The sequence below is a fragment of the Salmo salar genome, chromosome 16 (assembly GCF_965601325.2).
Source record: "Salmo salar chromosome 16, fSalSal1, whole genome shotgun sequence".
Lineage (NCBI taxonomy): Eukaryota > Metazoa > Chordata > Actinopteri > Salmoniformes > Salmonidae > Salmo > Salmo salar.
Genome location: NC_138306.1, coordinates 77,984,799 through 78,006,939, shown reverse-complemented (window position 1 = coordinate 78,006,939; position 22,141 = coordinate 77,984,799). Strand labels below are relative to the sequence as shown.

General features: G+C 45.3%; 1 protein-coding gene across 3 annotated transcripts in view; it reads right to left on the bottom strand.

Annotated features, from left to right (window-relative positions):
* LOC106575641 (histone deacetylase 4) overlaps positions 1-22,141 on the bottom strand; it is an 80,661-nt gene that overhangs the window by 46,047 nt on the left and 12,473 nt on the right. Inside the window, exons 3-6 of one of the 3 annotated variants that reach the window (XM_045697928.2) lie at positions 12,847-12,915; positions 4,677-4,767; positions 3,083-3,157; positions 302-666 (exon numbers count right to left, since the gene is read on the bottom strand). In XM_045697928.2, coding sequence (XP_045553884.1) covers positions 302-666; positions 3,083-3,104 — 387 coding nt within the window. In that variant the 5' untranslated portion in view covers positions 3,105-3,157; positions 4,677-4,767; positions 12,847-12,915. Of the gene's footprint in view, positions 1-301; positions 667-3,082; positions 3,330-4,676; positions 4,768-12,846; positions 12,916-22,141 lie in introns of those variants that run through there. The other 2 variants (XM_045697925.2, XM_082962985.1) reach the window with 2 other exon arrangements.

Here is a 22,141-nt window from a genome sequence, read left to right as displayed (position 1 = left end):
GAGAGGCTTCTGCTGCACTGAGAGAGATCTAGTTTAGACATGTATGAGAGGCTTCTGCTGCACTGAGAGAGATCTAGTTTAGACATGTATGAGAGGCTTCTGCTGCACTGTGAGAGATCTAGTTTAGACATGTATGAGAGGCTTCTGCTGCACTGAGAGAGATCTAGCTTAGACATGTATGAGAGGGAAATCACTGTCTTTCTTGACATGCTTCTGGAGCCTCCCCTCTCCCTCCCTCTCCCTCCCTCTCTCCCTCTCTCCCTCTCTCCCTCTCTCCCTCTCTCCCTCCCTCCCTCCCCACCTTAACGTGTTCCTGTAGCTGGGCTTCATGCTGCCGGTTGAGCTGCTCATGTTGCCTCTGGAACTCAGCGATGAGCTGCTGTCTCTGGATCTGTTGTTTCTGTTTCAGGGACAGGAGCTCCTGCTGCAGCTGCTGCTCTCTGGCCTGGGCTGCAGACGCCTGGGCCTGGGCTGCAGAAGGAGACTTGGACAGCTGCTGCTCTCTGGCCTGTCCTGCAGAAGGAGACATGGACAGCTGCTGCTCTCTGGCCTGGGCTGCAGAAGGAGAAATGGACAGCTGCTGCTGGTGATGGTGCTGGTCAATGCGTAGGTCCATGGGGATGGCAGCCGGGGGCAGACGCAGGGGCAGGGCAGAGTTAATGTCCACTAGAGAGAGGAAAACGGTGGGGGGGAGACAGAGAGAGACGGAGAGAATGTTAGGCCATGCATATTGAATAATGAAAAAAAAGACTAAATGATGGGACCCAAGTAGATAATAAAATAAAACAGCCATCACATTCGGTGCGCGCGCGCGCACCACACACACACACACACACACACACACACACACACACACACACACACACACACACACACACACACACACACACACACACACACACACACACACACACACACACACACACACACACACACACACACACACAGCATCCTTATCAGCACAGAGAGCCCCTTCACAGTACTGTCCATCTGGCCCTGATAAGTCAAACATCAAGTCTAGCACTCCTCTCACAAAGACTGCATTGAACTGTAGCGTGGTGGAGACCTCGCCCTGGCCAACCACCCCCAGAACGCACTGCTACAGGAAGACCTCCAATCGCACGGCTTCCTCCCCATTAAATCTGAATAAATAGTCGCGATTGGACGATTATTTATCTACAAGTTTCCCCAACAGCGTGCCAGACAGACAGATATGTTTCCCCAACAGCGTGCCAGACAGACAGATATTTGTTTGCTTGGAACGTTGTCTTAATCGTGTTAGGCTAACACCCACACAGTCACACACACACACACAACCACAGTCACACACACACAACCACAGTCACACACACAGTCACACACACAGTCACACACACACACACACAGTCAGTCACACACACACACACACACACACACAGTCAGTCACACACACACACACACAGTCAGTCACACACACACACACAGTCAGTCACACACACACACACAGTCAGTCACACACAGTCAGACACACACAGTCACACCCACTGTCAGTCACACACACACCGTCAGTCACACACACACAGTCAGTCACACACACACAGTCAGTCACACACACACAGTCAGTCACACACACACAGTCAGTCACACACACAGTCAGTCACACACACACAGTCAGTCACACACACACACAGTCAGTCACACACACACAGTCACACACACAGTCACACACACAGTCAGTCACACACACAGTCAGTCACACACACAGTCAGTCACACACACAGTCACACACAGTCAGTCACACACACACACTCAGTCACACACACAGTCAGTCACACAGTCAGTCACACACACACACACTCAGTCACACACACACACACACAACCACACTCAGTCACACACACACAACCACACTCAGTCACACACACACAACCACAGTCACACACACACAACCACAGTCACACACACACAACCACAGTCACACACACACAACCACAGTCACACACACACAACCACAGTCACACACACACAACCACAGTCACACACACACAACCACAGTCACACACACACAACCACAGTCACACACACACAACCACAGACACACACACAGTCACACACACAGTCACACAGGCCTAAAGACTCATACACACAACACACACTCAAGGCAGACACAGTCACTGGGTTTATCAGATGAATGAGTACGGTTACATACACACAACAATAGTGACTAGTCAGATCACGTTGACATGCTTTGCAAGAAGAACGGATAGGACTTGGCTATATGCAGAAAAATCCCCAATCAAAACAAACCTTTTACCACAGTGATCATGTTCTTTTTGGGAAGCATTTGAGTTGGGACATATACAGTTCGTATGTGAAAACTATTTTGAAGATGCATACTGTCAGTTTTTCCCGAACTCACTTCCCCTGTGCTGCTGGTGCCAGGTGGGACATATCAAATACACCACTGAAACGCAAATTAAGGTGCTTACATGTCCTAACAATTTGAAAGATCGCTCAGAAAACCAGATGTTTTAATCGCCGTATGCTTACTTCGATTTTGACCGTACGCCCATGAAGATAAGCAGAATAAGGCGTTTACATGACTAATCCCATACTCAGCCTTCTAATCAGTTTAATATTGAATTATAAGTGTTGATGTAAACGTACTTAGTGATGCTGCACAAACCAATATGTATATTTTCTCTCTCTCCCCTAATTCTTCATCCTCCTCCCTAAGGACCCTGCCCCTCCCACACACAGTCAAGCACAACATTCCAAGACCAACCACTGGCGCTTCTGTCCCGTGCACAGACAGACACACACAAACATACTCACTCGATACAAACACACACAACCATAATGTCCTAGCTCTGAAACACATGCTGCAGCCACTGACTGGTGCTGCCTGTCTGTGATCATCTCATTGACTATACCACTCAGTGGACACAACACTAACCAACAAGCAGAGAGAAAGAGAACGTAACACAGAGGAAGAGTTTAAAAGAGAGAGAGGAGAGAAGGAGAGAGAAAGAGGAGACAGAGAGAGAGACAGGAACTACTTTCAGAGAAGCAATGTGTAATAGAACATATATAATTGACATACCCATCAGTGCTGTAGTGATCATGGCGATAAACACGCTTCCCCTCCTCCTATCGTTTCCTCCTCTTCAGCTCGTCTCTGCTGTGCGTAAGGATCTATTTAGCTGTAGTGGTGCTACTCTTTATGTTTCTGTCAGTCTCTGTCCTCCTCTCCTTTCCTCAGTTCTCTTTTCTGCTTTCTCAACACTCATGCTCCCTCGCTAGCTACCTCTCTCTGTGTCCCTCCCCTCTCCCGCTTCCCTCTTTTTACCTCTCTCTGTGTCCCTCCCCTCTCCCGCTTCCCTCTTTTTACCCCTCTGTGTCCCTCCCCTCTCCCGCTTCCCTCTTTTTACCTCTCTCTGTGTCCCTCCCCTCTCCCGCTTCCCTCTTTTTACCTCTCTCTGTGTCCCTCCCCTCTCCCGCTTCCCTCTTTTTACCTCTCTCTGTGTCCCTCCCCTCTCCCGCTTCCCTCTTTTTACCTCTCTCTGTGTCCCTCCCCTCTCCCGCTTCCCTCTTTTTACCTCTCTCTGTGTCCCTCCCCTCTCCCGCTTCCCTCTCTGTGTCCCTCCCCTCTCCCGCTTCCCTCTTTTTACCTCTCTCTGTGTCCCTCCCCTCTCCCGCTTCCCTCTTTTTACCTCTCTCTGTGTCCCTCCCCTCTCCCGCTTCCCTCTTTTTACCTCTCTCTGTGTCCCTCCCCTCTCCCGCTTCCCTCTTTTTACCCCTCTCTGTGTCCCTCCCCTCTCCCGCTTCCCTCTTTTTACCTCTCTGTGTCCCTCCCCTCTCCCGCTTCCCTCTTTTTACCTCTCTCTGTGTCCCTCCCCTCTCCCGCTTCCCTCTTTTTACCCCTCTCTGTGTCCCTCCCCTCTCCCGCTTCCCTCTTTTTACCTCTCTCTGTGTCCCTCCCCTCTCCCGCTTCCCTCTTTTTACCTCTCTCTGTGTCCCTCCCCTCTCCCGCTTCCCTCTTTTTACCTCTCTCTGTGTCCCTCCCCTCTCCCGCTTCCCTCTTTTTACCTCTCTCTGTGTCCCTCCCCTCTCCCGCTTCCCTCTTTTTACCTCTCTCTGTGTCCCTCCCCTCTCCCGCTTCCCTCTTTTTACCCCTCTCTGTGTCCCTCCCCTCTCCCGCTTCCCTCTTTTTACCCCTCTCTGTGTCCCTCCCCTCTCCCGCTTCCCTCTTTTTACCCCTCTCTGTGTCCCTCCCCTCTCCCGCTTCCCTCTTTTTACCTCTCTCTGTGTCCCTCCCCTCTCCCGCTTCCCTCTTTTTACCTCTCTCTGTGTCCCTCCCCTCTCCCGCTTCCCTCTTTTTACCTCTCTCTGTGTCCCTCCCCTCTCCCGCTTCCCTCTTTTTACCCCTCTCTGTGTCCCTCCCCTCTCCCGCTTCCCTCTTTTTACCTCTCTCTGTGTCCCTCCCCTCTCCCGCTTCCCTCTTTTTACCTCTCTCTGTGTCCCTCCCCTCTCCCGCTTCCCTCTTTTTACCCCTCTCTGTGTCCCTCCCCTCTCCCGCTTCCCTCTTTTTACCTCTCTCTGTGTCCCTCCCCTCTCCCGCTTCCCTCTTTTTACCCCTCTCTGTGTCTCTCCCCTGACTTTACCCGTCTGTGTCCCTCCCCTCTCCCTCTTTTTACCAGTCTGTGGCCTCCTCCCTCTCTCTGTGCTGGTGACATCACAGGGCAGTCGTAGGCCTGCTGTCTGTGTATTCTGCTGCTCCTCCATTTCCTGGAACCAACGGCAGATACACAGGAGATAGATAGCAGAGTGGACGGAGGAAAAAACTATTCTCTGTGTCTTCCTCTGTTGACACTGCATCCCCCCTCTACCCTCTGAGTACAGAGAACTAGTTCCCTCTAGAAATAGACCCACAGTGTTGGACATTCTCTGGCGTCACACACACACACACACACACACAACTCTCTATTCTTCAGATCACGGTTCTGTGAAATATCTCTCTATAGCCTCAAGTGAACTAATTAAGGCTATAAGGGCTCTTTATGGTTGCTAGGAGACTCCCCGTCAACACACACCCCCTTTGTGTTATTAGCTCTGACGTTGGCGTTGCTAGCGGGCGGAAGCGTAAGAGAAACTTCACAGTTGTGTTGTACATTACAGAGCATTGATTTCTGGGACAGTGGGAGGACGTGGGGGAAGGACTACAGCAGAAGGGTTCAGTCCAGCCGGGCAACAGGTAGGCTGCACACAACTATAAGCATGCAAGCTGCTATAGGCACCACTCTCCAGGTGTTTTAAACCACGGTGCACAAGCTCCTATTCCATTCCAACAACAACCTGACGTCTCTCACGGGAGACACTTATTTTGGCAAGATAAACGTTGATATCTGCCCATCTCCCCCGGCTCGCGGTGACGTCAACTCAACGCTTGCATCAAGTTTAGGGAGAGAACCACGCCTGTATCCCACTTTCCTCTCACCGAAACAAGGGCCAAGGTGCACTCTGGCGCAGACACACTTGGCTTGCAGTAAAGAAAGCCCTCCAAAAGCGGCTCTTACACAATACCCTGCCTGCATCAAAAGACGCCTGGCAGGAAAACAGGGCTTTTCCCTCCTTCTAAACGGCTTTGAAAGCCTCTCAACTGTGTCTTGTGTAAAATCCTACCGTCTCACCCAGGAATTCCACTCATTTATAATAAGAGGAATTATTTCTGACGCAAATCCATTTTGGTAACACCCTTTATCAGCTACCTGTTTATAATGGATGATAGTAAATCATTTATACTTCATTCTATCAATGCATTATATAACCTGTAATAAACATTCATAACAGCTCACGGCTCCTTGGGTAATACAGCACGTGAAACAGTACCTCAAATGAAGAGAGAGAAAAACCTGAGAAATAAATGGAGATGTAGATGGCTGAGACCTTTCACTGTTTTTCCCCTGTCCTCTCTTCTGTATTTCAGCTTCCACGGGGGAAAGCTCCCCGCCATGCGAGTCATAGATTATTCAGTAGTGACTCAGCTTATTCATTACACCAGACTCTCTTCCATATAAACAACCACTACTCCTCTTTCTCTCTCTCTTTTCTGTCTCCTCTTCTTTCTCGCTCTGTCCCCCTCTCTTTCAGCCTGTCCCCCACTCTCTCCGTCTCGCTTTCCACACACACACAATCTCTATCACACTTTTCTCTCCATCTATTTACATCTCTCCCATTTCTTTCCCTCTTCCTCACCCTTCTCTTCACTCCTCAGATAAACAATGTGTTTACCACCCCTGGGGGGCCTCCCTGCTCCCTCCCTCTGCCGGCTCCCATTACAGAATGCAGATAGAAATAGATCTACCAGACAGTACAGCCGCTCGCTCTGCAGCGCAGCTCTGATTTAAAGCCTGTTGTCTGAGGATGTCCCTCAGTCTGATTGCAAAGGCTCTACACTCCGCTCATTAGGTCTAATAGATGTCGAGCTCAACCCAGGCCGAGCCCAGCCTATCGCCGGGCAGAATGGGCCGGGGAGATATTAATTACCACGTTTAGAGATGTGAATGGTAAGAAGTTTGTCACGGGGCCTGGCGGGTGGCGAAACAAGGAGAGGGAGAGACGGCATGACAGAAACAGGTTGTGTATCTTATGAGGACGCAGCTTGCTGCGATGGGAAACTGAGTGGTCTGTATGGGGACTGGAAGGTCAAAGGTTGGATGGGTCTGCTTTCACCTTCAGGTGGTTCAAGATCAATGATTATGAAGGAAACCAGAGATTTTGCAAAACAGTGACAATAAGTGCAGGTTCATGTACACCAGGCTTATTAATACCTAGAGGGACAGAGGACGAGAGCCAACACCCCACAGGAAACCGCCAGGAACTCTATCAGAGATCAGCCACTCAAATGGCCGGTCTGTCTGTCAGTCAGTGTCTTGCCACTGCCCGCTGGCAGCTCATCTTACAGACAGAGACAGTGGAGTTCCTCCACACATCAGTATTCCTCTAGCGACAGAGAGACAGGGAGAGAGGTGGGGTGTCTGTGTGCAGCGAGCCCGAATCATCCCAACATGCTCCGGCCTGTCCCGGGCCTCCGGCTGACGTCAGCGTTCCAGTCTGCAGCGCGGCAGCCGGGGGAGAGAAAGGGGAGATGTGGGACGTGAGGAACAGAAGGGTGAGACGTGAGGATAAGAGGGTGCCCATACATATGTGCACAAGGACATCTCTCGCTACTTAACCCAGACTAATCTATGGACGAGGGCGCACGTCACTGTCATACAGGAGAGAGGACGCCCTGTCCTCCACGTCTGTGGGAGAAGACAGGTTCAAGCAGAGGTGGAGCTCCAAAAGAGCTCATCCTCACCCGTATAACAGAAATCTGTGTCAAGGCTGGGGTCAGTGTTTCCCCTAGCTCTATTCAGGCTAAAGCAGCGATAACAGAGACCTTGTATCAGGGGAAGTTGGGTCATCAGGTATTAACATGGTTCAGTATCAAACTCAGAGATGAAAACCCAACACCAGACAGGCAAAACAGCTCGACCACTGTGGTCAAATCTCATTTCCTTTCTCAAATTACAAATAAGCCGTTTAAGCGAGAGGTGTTTTCTTTGCCATGCATCGCGACTCGAGAGCTCGATGTGTATCAACCACATGGATTTACATCTGAACGAGGGGAGGACAGGGGGGGGGCGGCCTGTCATGTGTTATGGGAGACGTTTTCCACACACCAAAGCATTATCCTGGGGTCATGGCATCAGCTGGGTCACACTGGGTATTACACACAGACAAAGGTCTGGGACTGGACACCAGCGGCTTAATGTGTCAAGCGTCTCACAGCAGGAACTGATCTAGGATCAGTTTTGCCTTTTAGATAATATTGAATGGACAGATGGGGGGGGGGGGGGGGGGATCTGAGCCAAGATTACCACTCCTATCCTAGAGACTGACATCATCCACATGTACCGTGCTTCAATGAGTGGCTAAACAATGCTAACCAGGGACATGACTGTGGTTAAAATTAGGCAGTTGTACCATTCAGGCTAGTCACACCGCCGGGTGTATACTCTTACTGCCTTGTTATTCTGGAACGCAAAGAAATACATGTAGAAAAGTGCCCATAGAGCATATGAGAGGAGGTCCATTGAGTCAGAGTATTGAATGGGGTTCTCCGTATCGGTCTGTGGGCGGCAGTACAAGACGTACACGGTTTCCATGACAACCGTCCCCAGATATCTTCTATGATGTCAGTAAGGGATATTTCAATATTTAATGGTGTCACTGCAGCTGAATAAAGAACACATGGTGTTGAGAGAGACAGAGAGAGAGATAGACAGAGAGACAGAGAGAGAGATGGAGACAGGGAGAAAGAGATGGTTCCGTACGGGAGGAAAGGAGAGAAATGTCTTTTTTGCCCGGCAACAGGGTGAAGGAGTGGTAGATGGCTTATTTATGTGTTAAATACCAAGACTACCAAAATAAAGGAAACACTTGAGTAAACGATATAAAGTCTATTGAATATTCCTGAGTTAATTAAGCAATTAACATGCCATCATGCGTTGGGTCATGTATAAAAAGGCCCGCCCAGTTGCCCGTTATTTTGGCTACCATGGATAGAAGAGATCTCAGCGACTTTGAAATTAAGACTTATGGGAGATTCTGGAGCGGGACGTGGCAGTGTTTTCCACCAACATCAACAAAACAACAAATGATGGAATTTCTTGTGGAAGAATGATATCACATCCCTCAGAGTTTCAGCCACTTGTAGAATCTATGCCAAGGCGCACTGAAGCTGTTCTGGCCCAACACCCTATTAAAAAAGGGTAGGAAGCAACAACAGTGTGGTCAAAGACTTAGTAATTAGTTGTAGTCACGATCTGGTTACCTATAACTACAAACATAGTTATGTTTTAGCGGTTTCACATATTTATTCACTTATTTCCGGATATCTTCAGAACTACCCACAAAGCACTATTTCTCAACGTCATATGGAGAACCGGTGCTACCTATCTAGTTCCAGCTGGCTAACGTTAGCTACTAGCCATGCTAGCATGGTATTACATTCCTTGGCAAGCTACTATGTACATCCATGAAGAAGAAACTATAGAAATCCTCGTCTCCTGTGCGTTTGGTAGTCGAGCGAGTGTTGTAGTTTTCCGTCATTTGTAGCTAGTGCAGTAATACACGCGCCGTGCAGTAATACACGCGCCGTGCAGTAATACACGCGCCGTGCAGTAATACCCACAAGGACGGGGTTACGACTCATTTGTGGCCCAAAAATGAGAAGCAACATTTTAAGTTGGAACAGTGTGTCTGGTTGACGTGAACAGATTGGAGTATGGGAACAGTGTGTCTGGTTGACGTGAACAGATTGGAGTATGGGAACAGTGTGTCTGGTTGACGTGAACAGATTGGAGTATGGGAACAGTGTGTCTGGTTGATGTGAACAGATGGAGTATGGGAACAGTGTGTCTGGTTGATGGGAACAGATTGGAGTATGGGAACAGCGCGCACCTCTACTGTATCCAGAGCTCATTTCTCCCCGGAGGACTTCCATGGCAGGATTCGAGTTGAGACTGACTGAAACCAGGTGCTGTGCCGAGCGTGAATGTGAAGCCTGCACATCTACTTCCTACCGACCTACTGGTACACTGCGAGTGTCAGCAGTGCTGGAGATAAATCCATTTAGAATTTACCCGGTTTACCTCACTATATCACTATTGGATAAGCTACACTACATGACCAAAAGTATATGGACACCTGCATGTCGAACATCTCATTCCAAAATCATTGGCATGAATATGGAATTGGTCCCCCCTGCTATAACAGCCTCCACTCTTCTGGGAAGGCTTTCCACTAGATGTTGGAACATTGCTGCGGGGACTTGTTTCCATTCAGACACAAGAACATTAGTGAAGTCAGGCACTTATGTTGGGCGATTAGGCCTGGCTCGCAGTCTGTGTTCCAATTCATACCAAAGGTGTTCGATGGGGTTGAGGTCAGGGCTCTGTGCAGGCCAGTCAAGTTCTCCAACACCGATCAACAAACCATTTCCGTACGGACCTCACTTTGTGCACGGAGGCATTGTTATACTGAAACAGGAAAGGGCCTTCAACAAAATGTTGCCACAAAGTTGGAAGCACAGAAACGTCTAGAATGTCATTGTATGCTGTAGTGTTAAGGTTTCCCTTTACTGGAACTAAGGTGCCTAGCCGAACCATGAAAACAGCCCCAGGTCATTATTCCTCCTCCACCAAACTTTACAGTAGACACTATGCAGTCTGGCAGGTAGCGTTCTCCTGGTATTCGCCAAACCCAGATTTCTCCGTCGGACTGCCAGATGGTGAAGCGTGATTCATCACTCCAGAGAACATGTTTTCACTGCTCAGAATCCAATGGCAGCGAGCTTTACACCACTCCAGCCGAAGCTTGGCATTGTGCATGGTGATCTTTGGCATGTGTGCGGCTGCTCGGCCATGGAAACCCATTTCATGAAGCTTCTGACGAACAGTTCCTGTGCTGATGTTGCTTCCAGAGGCAATTTTGAACTCGGTAGTGAGTGTTGCAACTGAGGACAGACTATTTCTACACCTGTCAGCAATGGGTGTGACTAAAATAGCCGAATTCACTAAATTGAAGGGGTGTCCACATACTTTTGTACAGTATCGTCAAAGGTTTGGAAACACCTACTCATTCAAGGGTTTTTCTTAATTTCTACATTGTTGAATAATAGTGAAGACATCAAAATGATGAAATAACACATATGGAATCATGTAGTAAACATAAACGTATTAAACAAATCAAAATATATTTTATATTTGAGATTCTTCAAAGTAGCCACCCTTTGCCTTGATGACAGCTTTGCAAACTCTTGGCATTCTCTCAACCAGCTTCATAACATAGTCACCTGGAATGCATTTCAATTAACAGGTGTGCCTTGGTAAAAGTTCATTTGTGGAATTTCTTTCCTTCTTAATGCATTTCAGACAATCAGTTGTGTTGTGAAAAGGTAGGGTTGGTATACAGAAGATAGCTCTATTTGGTAAAAGACCAAGCAAATATTATGGCAAGAACAGCTCAAATAAGCAAAGAGAAAAGACAGTTCATCATTACTTTAAGACAAAGCTCAGTCAAGCCTGACAATTTCAAGAACTTTGAACGTTTCTTCAAGTGCAGTTGCAAAAACCATCAAGCGCTGTGATGAAAATGATGAGGACCGCCACAGGAAAGGAAGACAAACTTATCCTCTGCAGCAGAGGTAACTCTTTATCAGAGTTACCAGCCTCAGAATTGCAGCCCAAATAAATGCTTCACAGAGTTCAAGTAACAGACACATATCTCAACATCAACTGTTCAGAGGAGACTGTGTGAATCGGTCCTTCATGGTCGAATTGCTGCAAAGAAAACACTACTAAAGGACACCAATAAGAAAAGACTTGCTTGGGCCAAGAAACATGAGCAATAGACATTAGACCGGTGGAAATCTGTCCTTTGGTCTTATGAGTCCAATTTTGAGATTTTTGGTGAGACTCAGAGTAGGTGAACGGATGATCTCCGCATGTGTGGTTCCCCCCGTAAAGCATGGAGGTGGTGTGATGGTGCTTTGCTGGTGACACTGATTTATTTAGAAATCAAGGCATACTTAACCAGCATCTCTACCACAGCATTTTGCAGCGATACGCCATCCCATCTGGTTTGGGCTTAACGGGACTATCATTTGTTTTTCAACAGGACAATGACCCAACACACATCCAGCCTGTGTAAGGGCTATTTGACCAAGATGGAGAGTGATGAAGTGCTGCATCAGATGACCTGGCCTCCACAATCACCCGACCTCAACCAAATTGAGATGAGTTGGACTGCAGAGTGAAGAAAAAACAACAAACAAGTGCTCAGCATATGTGGGAACTCCTTCAAGACTGTTGGAAAAGCATTCCAGGTGAAGCTGGTTGAGAGAACACCAAGAGTGTGAAAAGCTGTCATCAAGGCCAAGGGTGGCTACTTTGAAGAATCTAAAATATATTTTGATTTAACACTTTTTTGGTTACTACATGATTCCATATGTGTTATTTCATAGTTTTGATGTCTTCACTATTATTCTACAATGTAGAAAAATAGTCCAAATCAAATAAAACACTTGAGTGTGTCCAAACATTTGACTGGTACTGTATATATAGTGTATCTGACTATCCCTCTGAAGGCCTCTCCTTGGTTATTTTTTTACTATTGTAGCTCACTCAGCCGTCAATCGGTAAGTCTCCGCTTGTTGTTGTGTTCTGTGGGTTCCTGCCTGTGACTAGTTGTTCTCTGGTTTACTCCTTAGCTATGTCGACCGTGGTGGTTGGCTAGCTAGGCTAAAATAATGAACATTAGTTGGCTGGCTTAGATAACTGCATATACAGGTAACATTATTTGATAACTGGTTAGATGACGTTATTTATTTCCAAAACATTGCTTTACTTTAATGTAGCTGTAAGCTAGGTGATTATAGCAACTGTCTGACTTACCCAGTGCTAATGTAACATTAGCAAGCTAGTAGGGCTAACGTTAGCAGGCTAGTTGGCTAGCAATTTGTTACAATAAATTCATAAAGTACTTGCTGCAAATTAAATTGAAACCAGTAGTCATAATTGTAAATGATTTGGTTTAATTTGAAGTTATACGTCACACCCCGCAAATGTTTTTTTTAATGAAATTACTTCAGCATTCTTATCAGTTTTAGTACACATAACGTTTCTCCTCCAAGAAAGCCGGATTGCTTTCATCTTAGCTTTTGGTGACAGACAGACCTTAAAAAAAACACACATTCTAAAGACAACGGTGGACATTCAGTCACAGAAAGAAAGACAGACGGGTAATGTGTTGGTCTCCTACCTGTGGGGATGTGGTTGAGGGCAGACGTCTTCAGGACATCCAGCTGCTGCTCCTTGCCCAGGAGTCCTTCTGTGGGAGAGGGAGAGAACTCCGCTTCAAATATGGTCCGCAACATCGAGACAACCCTCCCGCAATCAACCGACCGAACTACACCTCTCTGAGAGGGAGCCACCGCGGCGTCGAGGCAAGCAGCCTAACGGAGCAACCGTCGCGTCGCTATGGACCCAGAGAGCCTGAATCGCCTGGAAATAGCAGAGAATCTACGCTGGGAACTCATGCTGAGATGCCAGGGGTTCTCTGCCCTGAAGGAAGCTTAGTGGCATGGCACCGTTCATTCATCAGACAGTGTGTGTGTGTAGGCTGGTTGTTGGGCTCAGCTCAAACTGGCTGTGCTCAGCATAGCAAGTGTGGGAGAAATCGGATGGAGAGAGAAGGGGAGAGGGTGGGAGAGAAAATGAGGAGGGGAAAGGTAAAAATAACACTCCCTTTGGGTACAGCGAGCACGCACACACACACACACCTAGCTGTGTGCCCATGCCTCTCTCCCGTCTGTGTACGTAGGCACCGCGGCTGAAATTATAGTGGCAACATGAAAAGGCTTTTGTACCAGCCGAGCCCTGGGAAGACGGCTATAAATAGACCACCACAGAGGAGAGGAGGGGGGAGAGAGGAGGGGGGAGAGAGGAGGAGAAACTGGGCAGGGGCTGAGATGAAGAGAAAAGGAGGGGGAGGGAACAGGGGCTAAAGAGAAAATGATCAACAAGAAAAAAGGAGGGAGAGAATCAGGGAAAGGAGAGAATCAGGGAAAGGAGAGAATCAGGGAAAGGAGAGAATCAGGGAAAGGAGAGAATCAGGGAAAGGAGAGAATCAGGGAAAGGAGAGGCTATGATACTAGAGATTAGAGAGCATAATGACATGACCAGGAGCACAAAACACCTCAGAGCAGGACAACAACACATCTCCCCTCTCTCTCTCTCACACACACACAGGTATGGTGTCCAGACACGCACACTCTTGGCAGTGGTGTACATAATGTTGCATCAAACCATGAAGATGCTTTGCTTTCTTTAATTGCTTTAAAAACAGATAGGAGTGGAAAACAAAATGTGGGGGTCCCTTCGGGGGAAAGAAACAGGAAAACAGGCTAGCGTCTTGCTGTGTTTGGTCTATTTCTGGATCTCTCCCTGGACCAGACACACACAGAGGTTTAATTAGCTACGGGCCTTGGGCTATACCATGCACTACTAACTCAATCGGCTGTGTGTGTGTGGGGGGCCGTATATTCTCAGCTCTAACTTTAGGAGCGGTCTGTCTGTTTCACCTTGCAGATCAGGGAGGATGAGGCAAAACATGGTGCAAAAGACACCATTTTATGACAAATAACAATGTGTGATCAAAGCCTTGTTGAGTATTTTATCTTCAGAGTTACAGTGAGCAGTCCGTGTAGATAGATAGATAGATAGATAGATAGATAGATATAGATAGATAGAACAGACCCACACATTACCTCACAGATGACCCAGATTGACGTCCACTGTTTATAGGACTACACACAGACACACACCGTTAATACACACAGACACACACCGTTAATACACACAGACACACACCGTTAATACACAGACACACACCGTTAATACACAGACCGTTAATAGACACACCGTTAATACACACAGACACACACCGTTAATACACACAGACACACACTGTTAATATACACACGGTTAATACACACACCGTTAATACACACAGACACACACCTTTAATACACACAGACACACACCTTTAATACACACCCCGTTAATATACACACAGACACACCCCGTTAATATATACACACAGACACACCCCGTTAATATATACACACCCGTTAATATATACACACCCGTTAATATATACACACCCGTTAATATATACACACCATTAATATACACAGACACACATCTTTAATACACACAGACACACATCTTTAATACACAGACACACACCGTTAATATACACACGGTTAATAGACACACCGTTAATACACACAGACACACACCGTTAATACACACAGACACACACCGTTAATACACACAGACACACACCGTTAATACACAGACACACACTGTTAATATACACACCGTTAATACACACAGACACACACAGACACACACCGTTAATACACACAGACACACACCTTTAATACACACAGACACACACCGTTAATACACACAGACACACACCGTTAATACACACAGACACACACCGTTAATACACACAGACACACACCGTTAATACACACAGACACACACTGTTAATATACACACCGTTAATACACACAGACACACACTGTTAATATACACACCGTTAATAGACACAGACACACACTGTTAATATACACACGGTTAATAGACACACCGTTAATACACACAGACACACACCGTTAATACACACAGACACACACCGTTAATACACACAGACACACACCGTTAATACACACAGACACACACCGTTAATACACACAGACACACACCGTTAATACACACAGACACACACTGTTAATATACACACGGTTAATAGACACACCGTTAATACACACAGACACACACCGTTAATACACACAGACACACACCGTTAATACACACAGACACACACCGTTAATACACACAGACACACACCGTTAATACACACAGACACACACCGTTAATACACACAGACACACACTGTTAATATACACACCGTTAATACACACAGACACACACTGTTAATATACACACCGTTAATAGACACAGACACACACTGTTAATATACACACGGTTAATAGACACACCGTTAATACACACAGACACACACCGTTAATACACACAGACACACACCGTTAATACACACAGACACACACCGTTAATACACACAGACACACACCGTTAATACACACAGACACACACTGTTAATATACACACCGTTAATACACACAGACACACACTGTTAATATACACACCGTTAATACACAGACACACACTGTTAATATACACACGGTTAATAGACACACCGTTAATACACACAGACACACACCGTTAATACACACAGACACACACCGTTAATACATACAGACACACACTGTTAATATACACACCGTTAATACACACAGACACACACTGTTAATATACACACGGTTAATACACACACCGTTAATACACACAGACACACACCGTTAATACACACAGACACACACCGTTAATACACACAGACACACACCGTTAATACACACAGACACACACCGTTAATACACACAGACACACACCGTTAATACACACAGACACACACCGTTAATACACACAGACACACACTTAATATACACACCGTTAATACACACAGACACACACTGTTAATATACACACGGTTAATAGACACACCGTTAATACACACAGACACACACCGTTAATACACACAGACACACACCTTTAATACACACAGACACACACCTTTAATACACAGACACACACCTTTAATATACACAAAGTTAATATATACACACCGTTAATATATACACACCGTTAATATATACACACCGTTAATATATACACACCCCTTTAATACACACAGACACACACCGTTAATACACACAGACACACTGTTAATAGACACACCGTTAATACACACACCTTTAATACACACAGACACACCCCGTTAATACACACAGACACACCCCGTTAATACACACACACACACCGTTAATACACACACACACACCGTTAATACACACACACCGTTAATACACACACACACACACCGTTAATACACACACACACACCGTTAATACACACACACACCGTTAATACACACACACCGTTAATACACACACACCGTTAATACACACAGACACACACCGTTAATACACACACCGTTAATACACAGACAGACACTGTTAACATACACACGGTTAATAGACACACCGTTAATACACACAGACACACCCCGTTAATACACACAGACACACCCCGTTAATATACACAGACACACCCCGTTAATATACACAGACACACCCCGTTAATACACACAGACACACCCCGTTAATACACACACACACCCCGTTAATACACACACCCCGTTAATACACACAGGCACACACCGTTAATACACACAGGCACACACCTTTAATACACACAGGCACACACCGTTAATACACACACCGTTAATACACACAGACACACACCGTTAATACACACAGACACACACCGTTAATACACACACCGTTAATACACACAGACACAGACCGTTAATACACACAGACACACACCGTTAATACACACAGACACACACCGTTAATACACACAGACACACACCGTTAATACACACAGACACACTGCTAATACACACAGTTAATACACACAGACACACTGCTAATACCCACAGACACACTGCTAATACACACAGTTAATACACACAGACACACTGCTAATACACACAGTTAATACACACAGACACATGCAAACCAATGTCAGATGATATCTCCGCAAATCACACCCAAATGATCCAGCTCCCTGCAGCCGGACTTCGCTATGGAAATGAGGTGTGTGTGTGTATGTATGTATGTATGTATGTATGTATGTATGTATGTATGTATGTATGTATGTATGTATGTATGTATGTATGTATGTAATATACACACAGACACACCCCGTTAATATACACACAGACACACCCCGTTAATATACACACACCCGTTAATATATACACACCCGTTAATATATACACACCCGTTAATATATACACACCGTTAATATACACAGACACACATCTTTAATACACACAGACACACACCGTTAATACACAGACACACACCGTTAATATACACACGGTTAATAGACACACCATTAATACACACAGACACACACCGTTAATACACACAGACACACACTGTTAATATACACACCGTTAATACACAAACACACACAGACATACACCGTTAATACACACACCGTTAATACACACAGAAACACACCGTTAATACACACAGACACACACCGTTAATACACACAGACACACACTTAATATACACACCGTTAATACACACAGACACACACCGTTAATACACACACCGTTAATACACACAGACACACACCGTTAATACACACAGACACACACCGTTAATACACACAGACACACACCGTTAATACACACAGACACACACCGTTAATACACACAGACACACACCGTTAATACACACAGACACACACCGTTAATACACACAGACACACACTGTTAATATACACACCGTTAATACACACAGACACACACCGTTAATACACACAGACACACACCGTTAATACACACACCGTTAATACACACAGACACACACCGTTAATACACAGACACACACCGTTAATACACACAGACACACACTTAATATACACACCGTTAATACACAGACACACACTGTTAATATACACACGGTTAATAGACACACCGTTAATACACACAGACACACACCGTTAATACACACAGACACACACCGTTAATATACAAAAAGTTAATATATACACACCGTTAATATATACACACCGTTAATATATACACACCCCTTTAATACACACAGACACACACCGTTAATACACACAGACACACACCTTTAATACACACCCCGTTAATACACACAGACACACCCCGTTAATACACACACCCCGTTAATACACACACCCCGTTAATACACACACACCGTTAACACACACACACCGTTAACACACACACACACACACACACCGTTAATACACACAGACCGTTAATACACACAGACCGTTAATACACACAGACCGTTAATACACACAGACCGTTAATACACACAGACACACACCGTTAATACACACACCGTTAATACACACACCGTTAATACACACACCGTTAATACACACACCGTTAATACACACACCGTTAATACACACACCGTTAATACACACAGACAGACACTGTTAACATACACACGGTTAATAGACACACCGTTAATACACACAGACACACCCCGTTAATACACACAGACACACCCCGTTAATACACACAGACACACACCGTTAATACACACACCGTTAATACACACACCGTTAACATACACACGGTTAATAGACACACCGTTAATACACACAGACACACCCCGTTAATATACACAGACACACCCCGATAATACACACACCCCGTTAATACACACACCCCGTTAATACACACACCCCGTTAATACACACAGGCACACACCGTTAATACACACAGGCACACACATCTTTAATACACACAGGCACACACACCTTTAATACACACACCGTTAATACACACACCGTTAATACACACACCGTTAATACACACACCGTTAATACACACAGACACACACACCGTTAATACACACAGACACACACCGTTAATACACACAGACACACACCGTTAATACACACAGACACACTGCTAATACACACAGTTAATACACACAGTTAATACACACAGACACATGCAAACCAATGTCAGATGATATCTCCGCAAATCACACCCAAATGATCCAGCTCCCTGCAGCCGGACTTCGCTATGGAAATGAGGTGTGTGTGTGTCTATGTATGTGTCTATGTATGTATGTATGTATGTATGTATGTATGTATGTATGTATGTATGTATGTATGTATGTATGTATGTATGTATGTATGTATGTATGTATGTATGTATGTATGTATGTAATATACACACAGACACACCCCGTTAATATACACACAGACACACCCCGTTAATATACACACACCCGTTAATATATACACACCCGTTAATATACACAGACACACACGTTAATATATACACACCGTTAATATACACAGACACACATCTTTAATACACACAGACACACACCGTTAATACACAGACACACACCGTTAATATACACACGGTTAATAGACACACCGTTAATACACACAGACACACACCGTTAATACACACAGACACACACCGTTAATACACACAGACACACACTGTTAATATACACACCGTTAATACACACAGACACACACTGTTAATATACACACCGTTAATACACACAAACACACACAGACATACACCGTTAATACACACAGACACACACCGTTAATACACACAGAAACACACCGTTAATACACACAGACACACACCGTTAATACACACAGACACACACCGTTAATACACACAGACACACACTTAATATACACACCGTTAATACACACAGACACACACCGTTAATACACACAGACACACACCGTTAATACACACAGACACACACCGTTAATACACACAGACACACACCGTTAATACACACAGACACACACCGTTAATACACACAGACACACACCGTTAATACACACAGACACACACTGTTAATATACACACCCACACTGTTAATATACACACGGTTAATACACACACCGTTAATACACACAGACACACACCGTTAATACACACACCGTTAATACACACACCGTTAATACACACAGACACACACCATTAATACACACAGACACACACCGTTAATACACACAGACACACACTTAATATACACACCGTTAATACACACAGACACACACTTAATATACACACCGTTAATACACAGACACACACTGTTAATATACACACGGTTAATAGACACACCGTTAATACACACAGACACACACCGTTAATACACACAGACACACACCGTTAATATACACAAAGTTAATATATACACACCGTTAATATATACACACACCGTTAATATATACACACCCCTTTAATACACACAGACACACACCGTTAATACACACAGACACACACCGTTAATATACACAAAGTTAATATATACACACCGTTAATATATACACACCGTTAATATATACACACCCCTTTAATACACACCCCTTTAATACACACAGACACACACCGTTAATACACACAGACACACCCCGTTAATACACACAGACACACCCCGTTAATACACACACACCGTTAATACACACAGACCGTTAATACACACAGACCGTTAATACACACAGACACACACCGTTAATACACAGACACACACCGTTAATACACACACGGTTAATAGACACACCGTTAATACACACAGACACACCCCGTTAATACACACAGACACACCCCGTTAATACACACAGACACACCCCGTTAATACACACAGACACACCCCGTTAATACACACAGACACACCCCGTTAATACACACAGACACACCCCGTTAATACACACCCCGTTAATACACACCCCGTTAATACACACCCCGTTAATACACACCCCGTTAATACACACCCCGTTAATACACACACCGTTAATACACACACCGTTAATACACACACCGTTAATACACACACCGTTAATACACACACCGTTAATACACACACCGTTAATACACACACCGTTAACATACACACGGTTAATAGACACACCGTTAATACACACAGACACACCCCGTTAATACACACAGACACACCCCGTTAATATACACAGACACACCCCGATAATACACACACCCCGTTAATACACACAGGCACACACCGTTAATACACAGGCACACACACCGTTAATACACACAGGCACACACACCGTTAATACACACAGGCACACACACCGTTAATACACACAGGCACACACCTTTAATACACACACCGTTAATACACACACCGTTAATACACACACCGTTAATACACACACCGTTAATACACACAGACACACACCGTTAATACACACAGACACACACCGTTAATACACACAGACACACTGCTAATACACACAGACACACACCTTTAATACACACAGACACACACCTTTAATACCCACAGACACACACCTTTAATACCCACAGACACACTGCTAATACCCACAGACACACTGCTAATACCCACAGACACACTGCTAATACCCACAGACACACTGCTAATACCCACAGACACACTGCTAATACACAGTTAATACACACAGACACACTGCTAATACACACAGTTAATACACACAGACACACTGCTAATACCCACAGACACACTGCTAATACCCACAGACACACTGCTAATACACACAGTTAATACACACAGACACACTGCTAATACCCACAGACACACTGCTAATACACACAGTTAATACACACAGACACACTGCTAATACCCACAGACACACTGCTAATACACACAGTTAATACACACAGACACACTGCTAATACACACAGTTAATACACACAGACACACTGCTAATACACACAGTTAATACACACAGACACACTGCTAATACACACAGACACACACCTTTAATACACACAGACACACACCTTTAATACC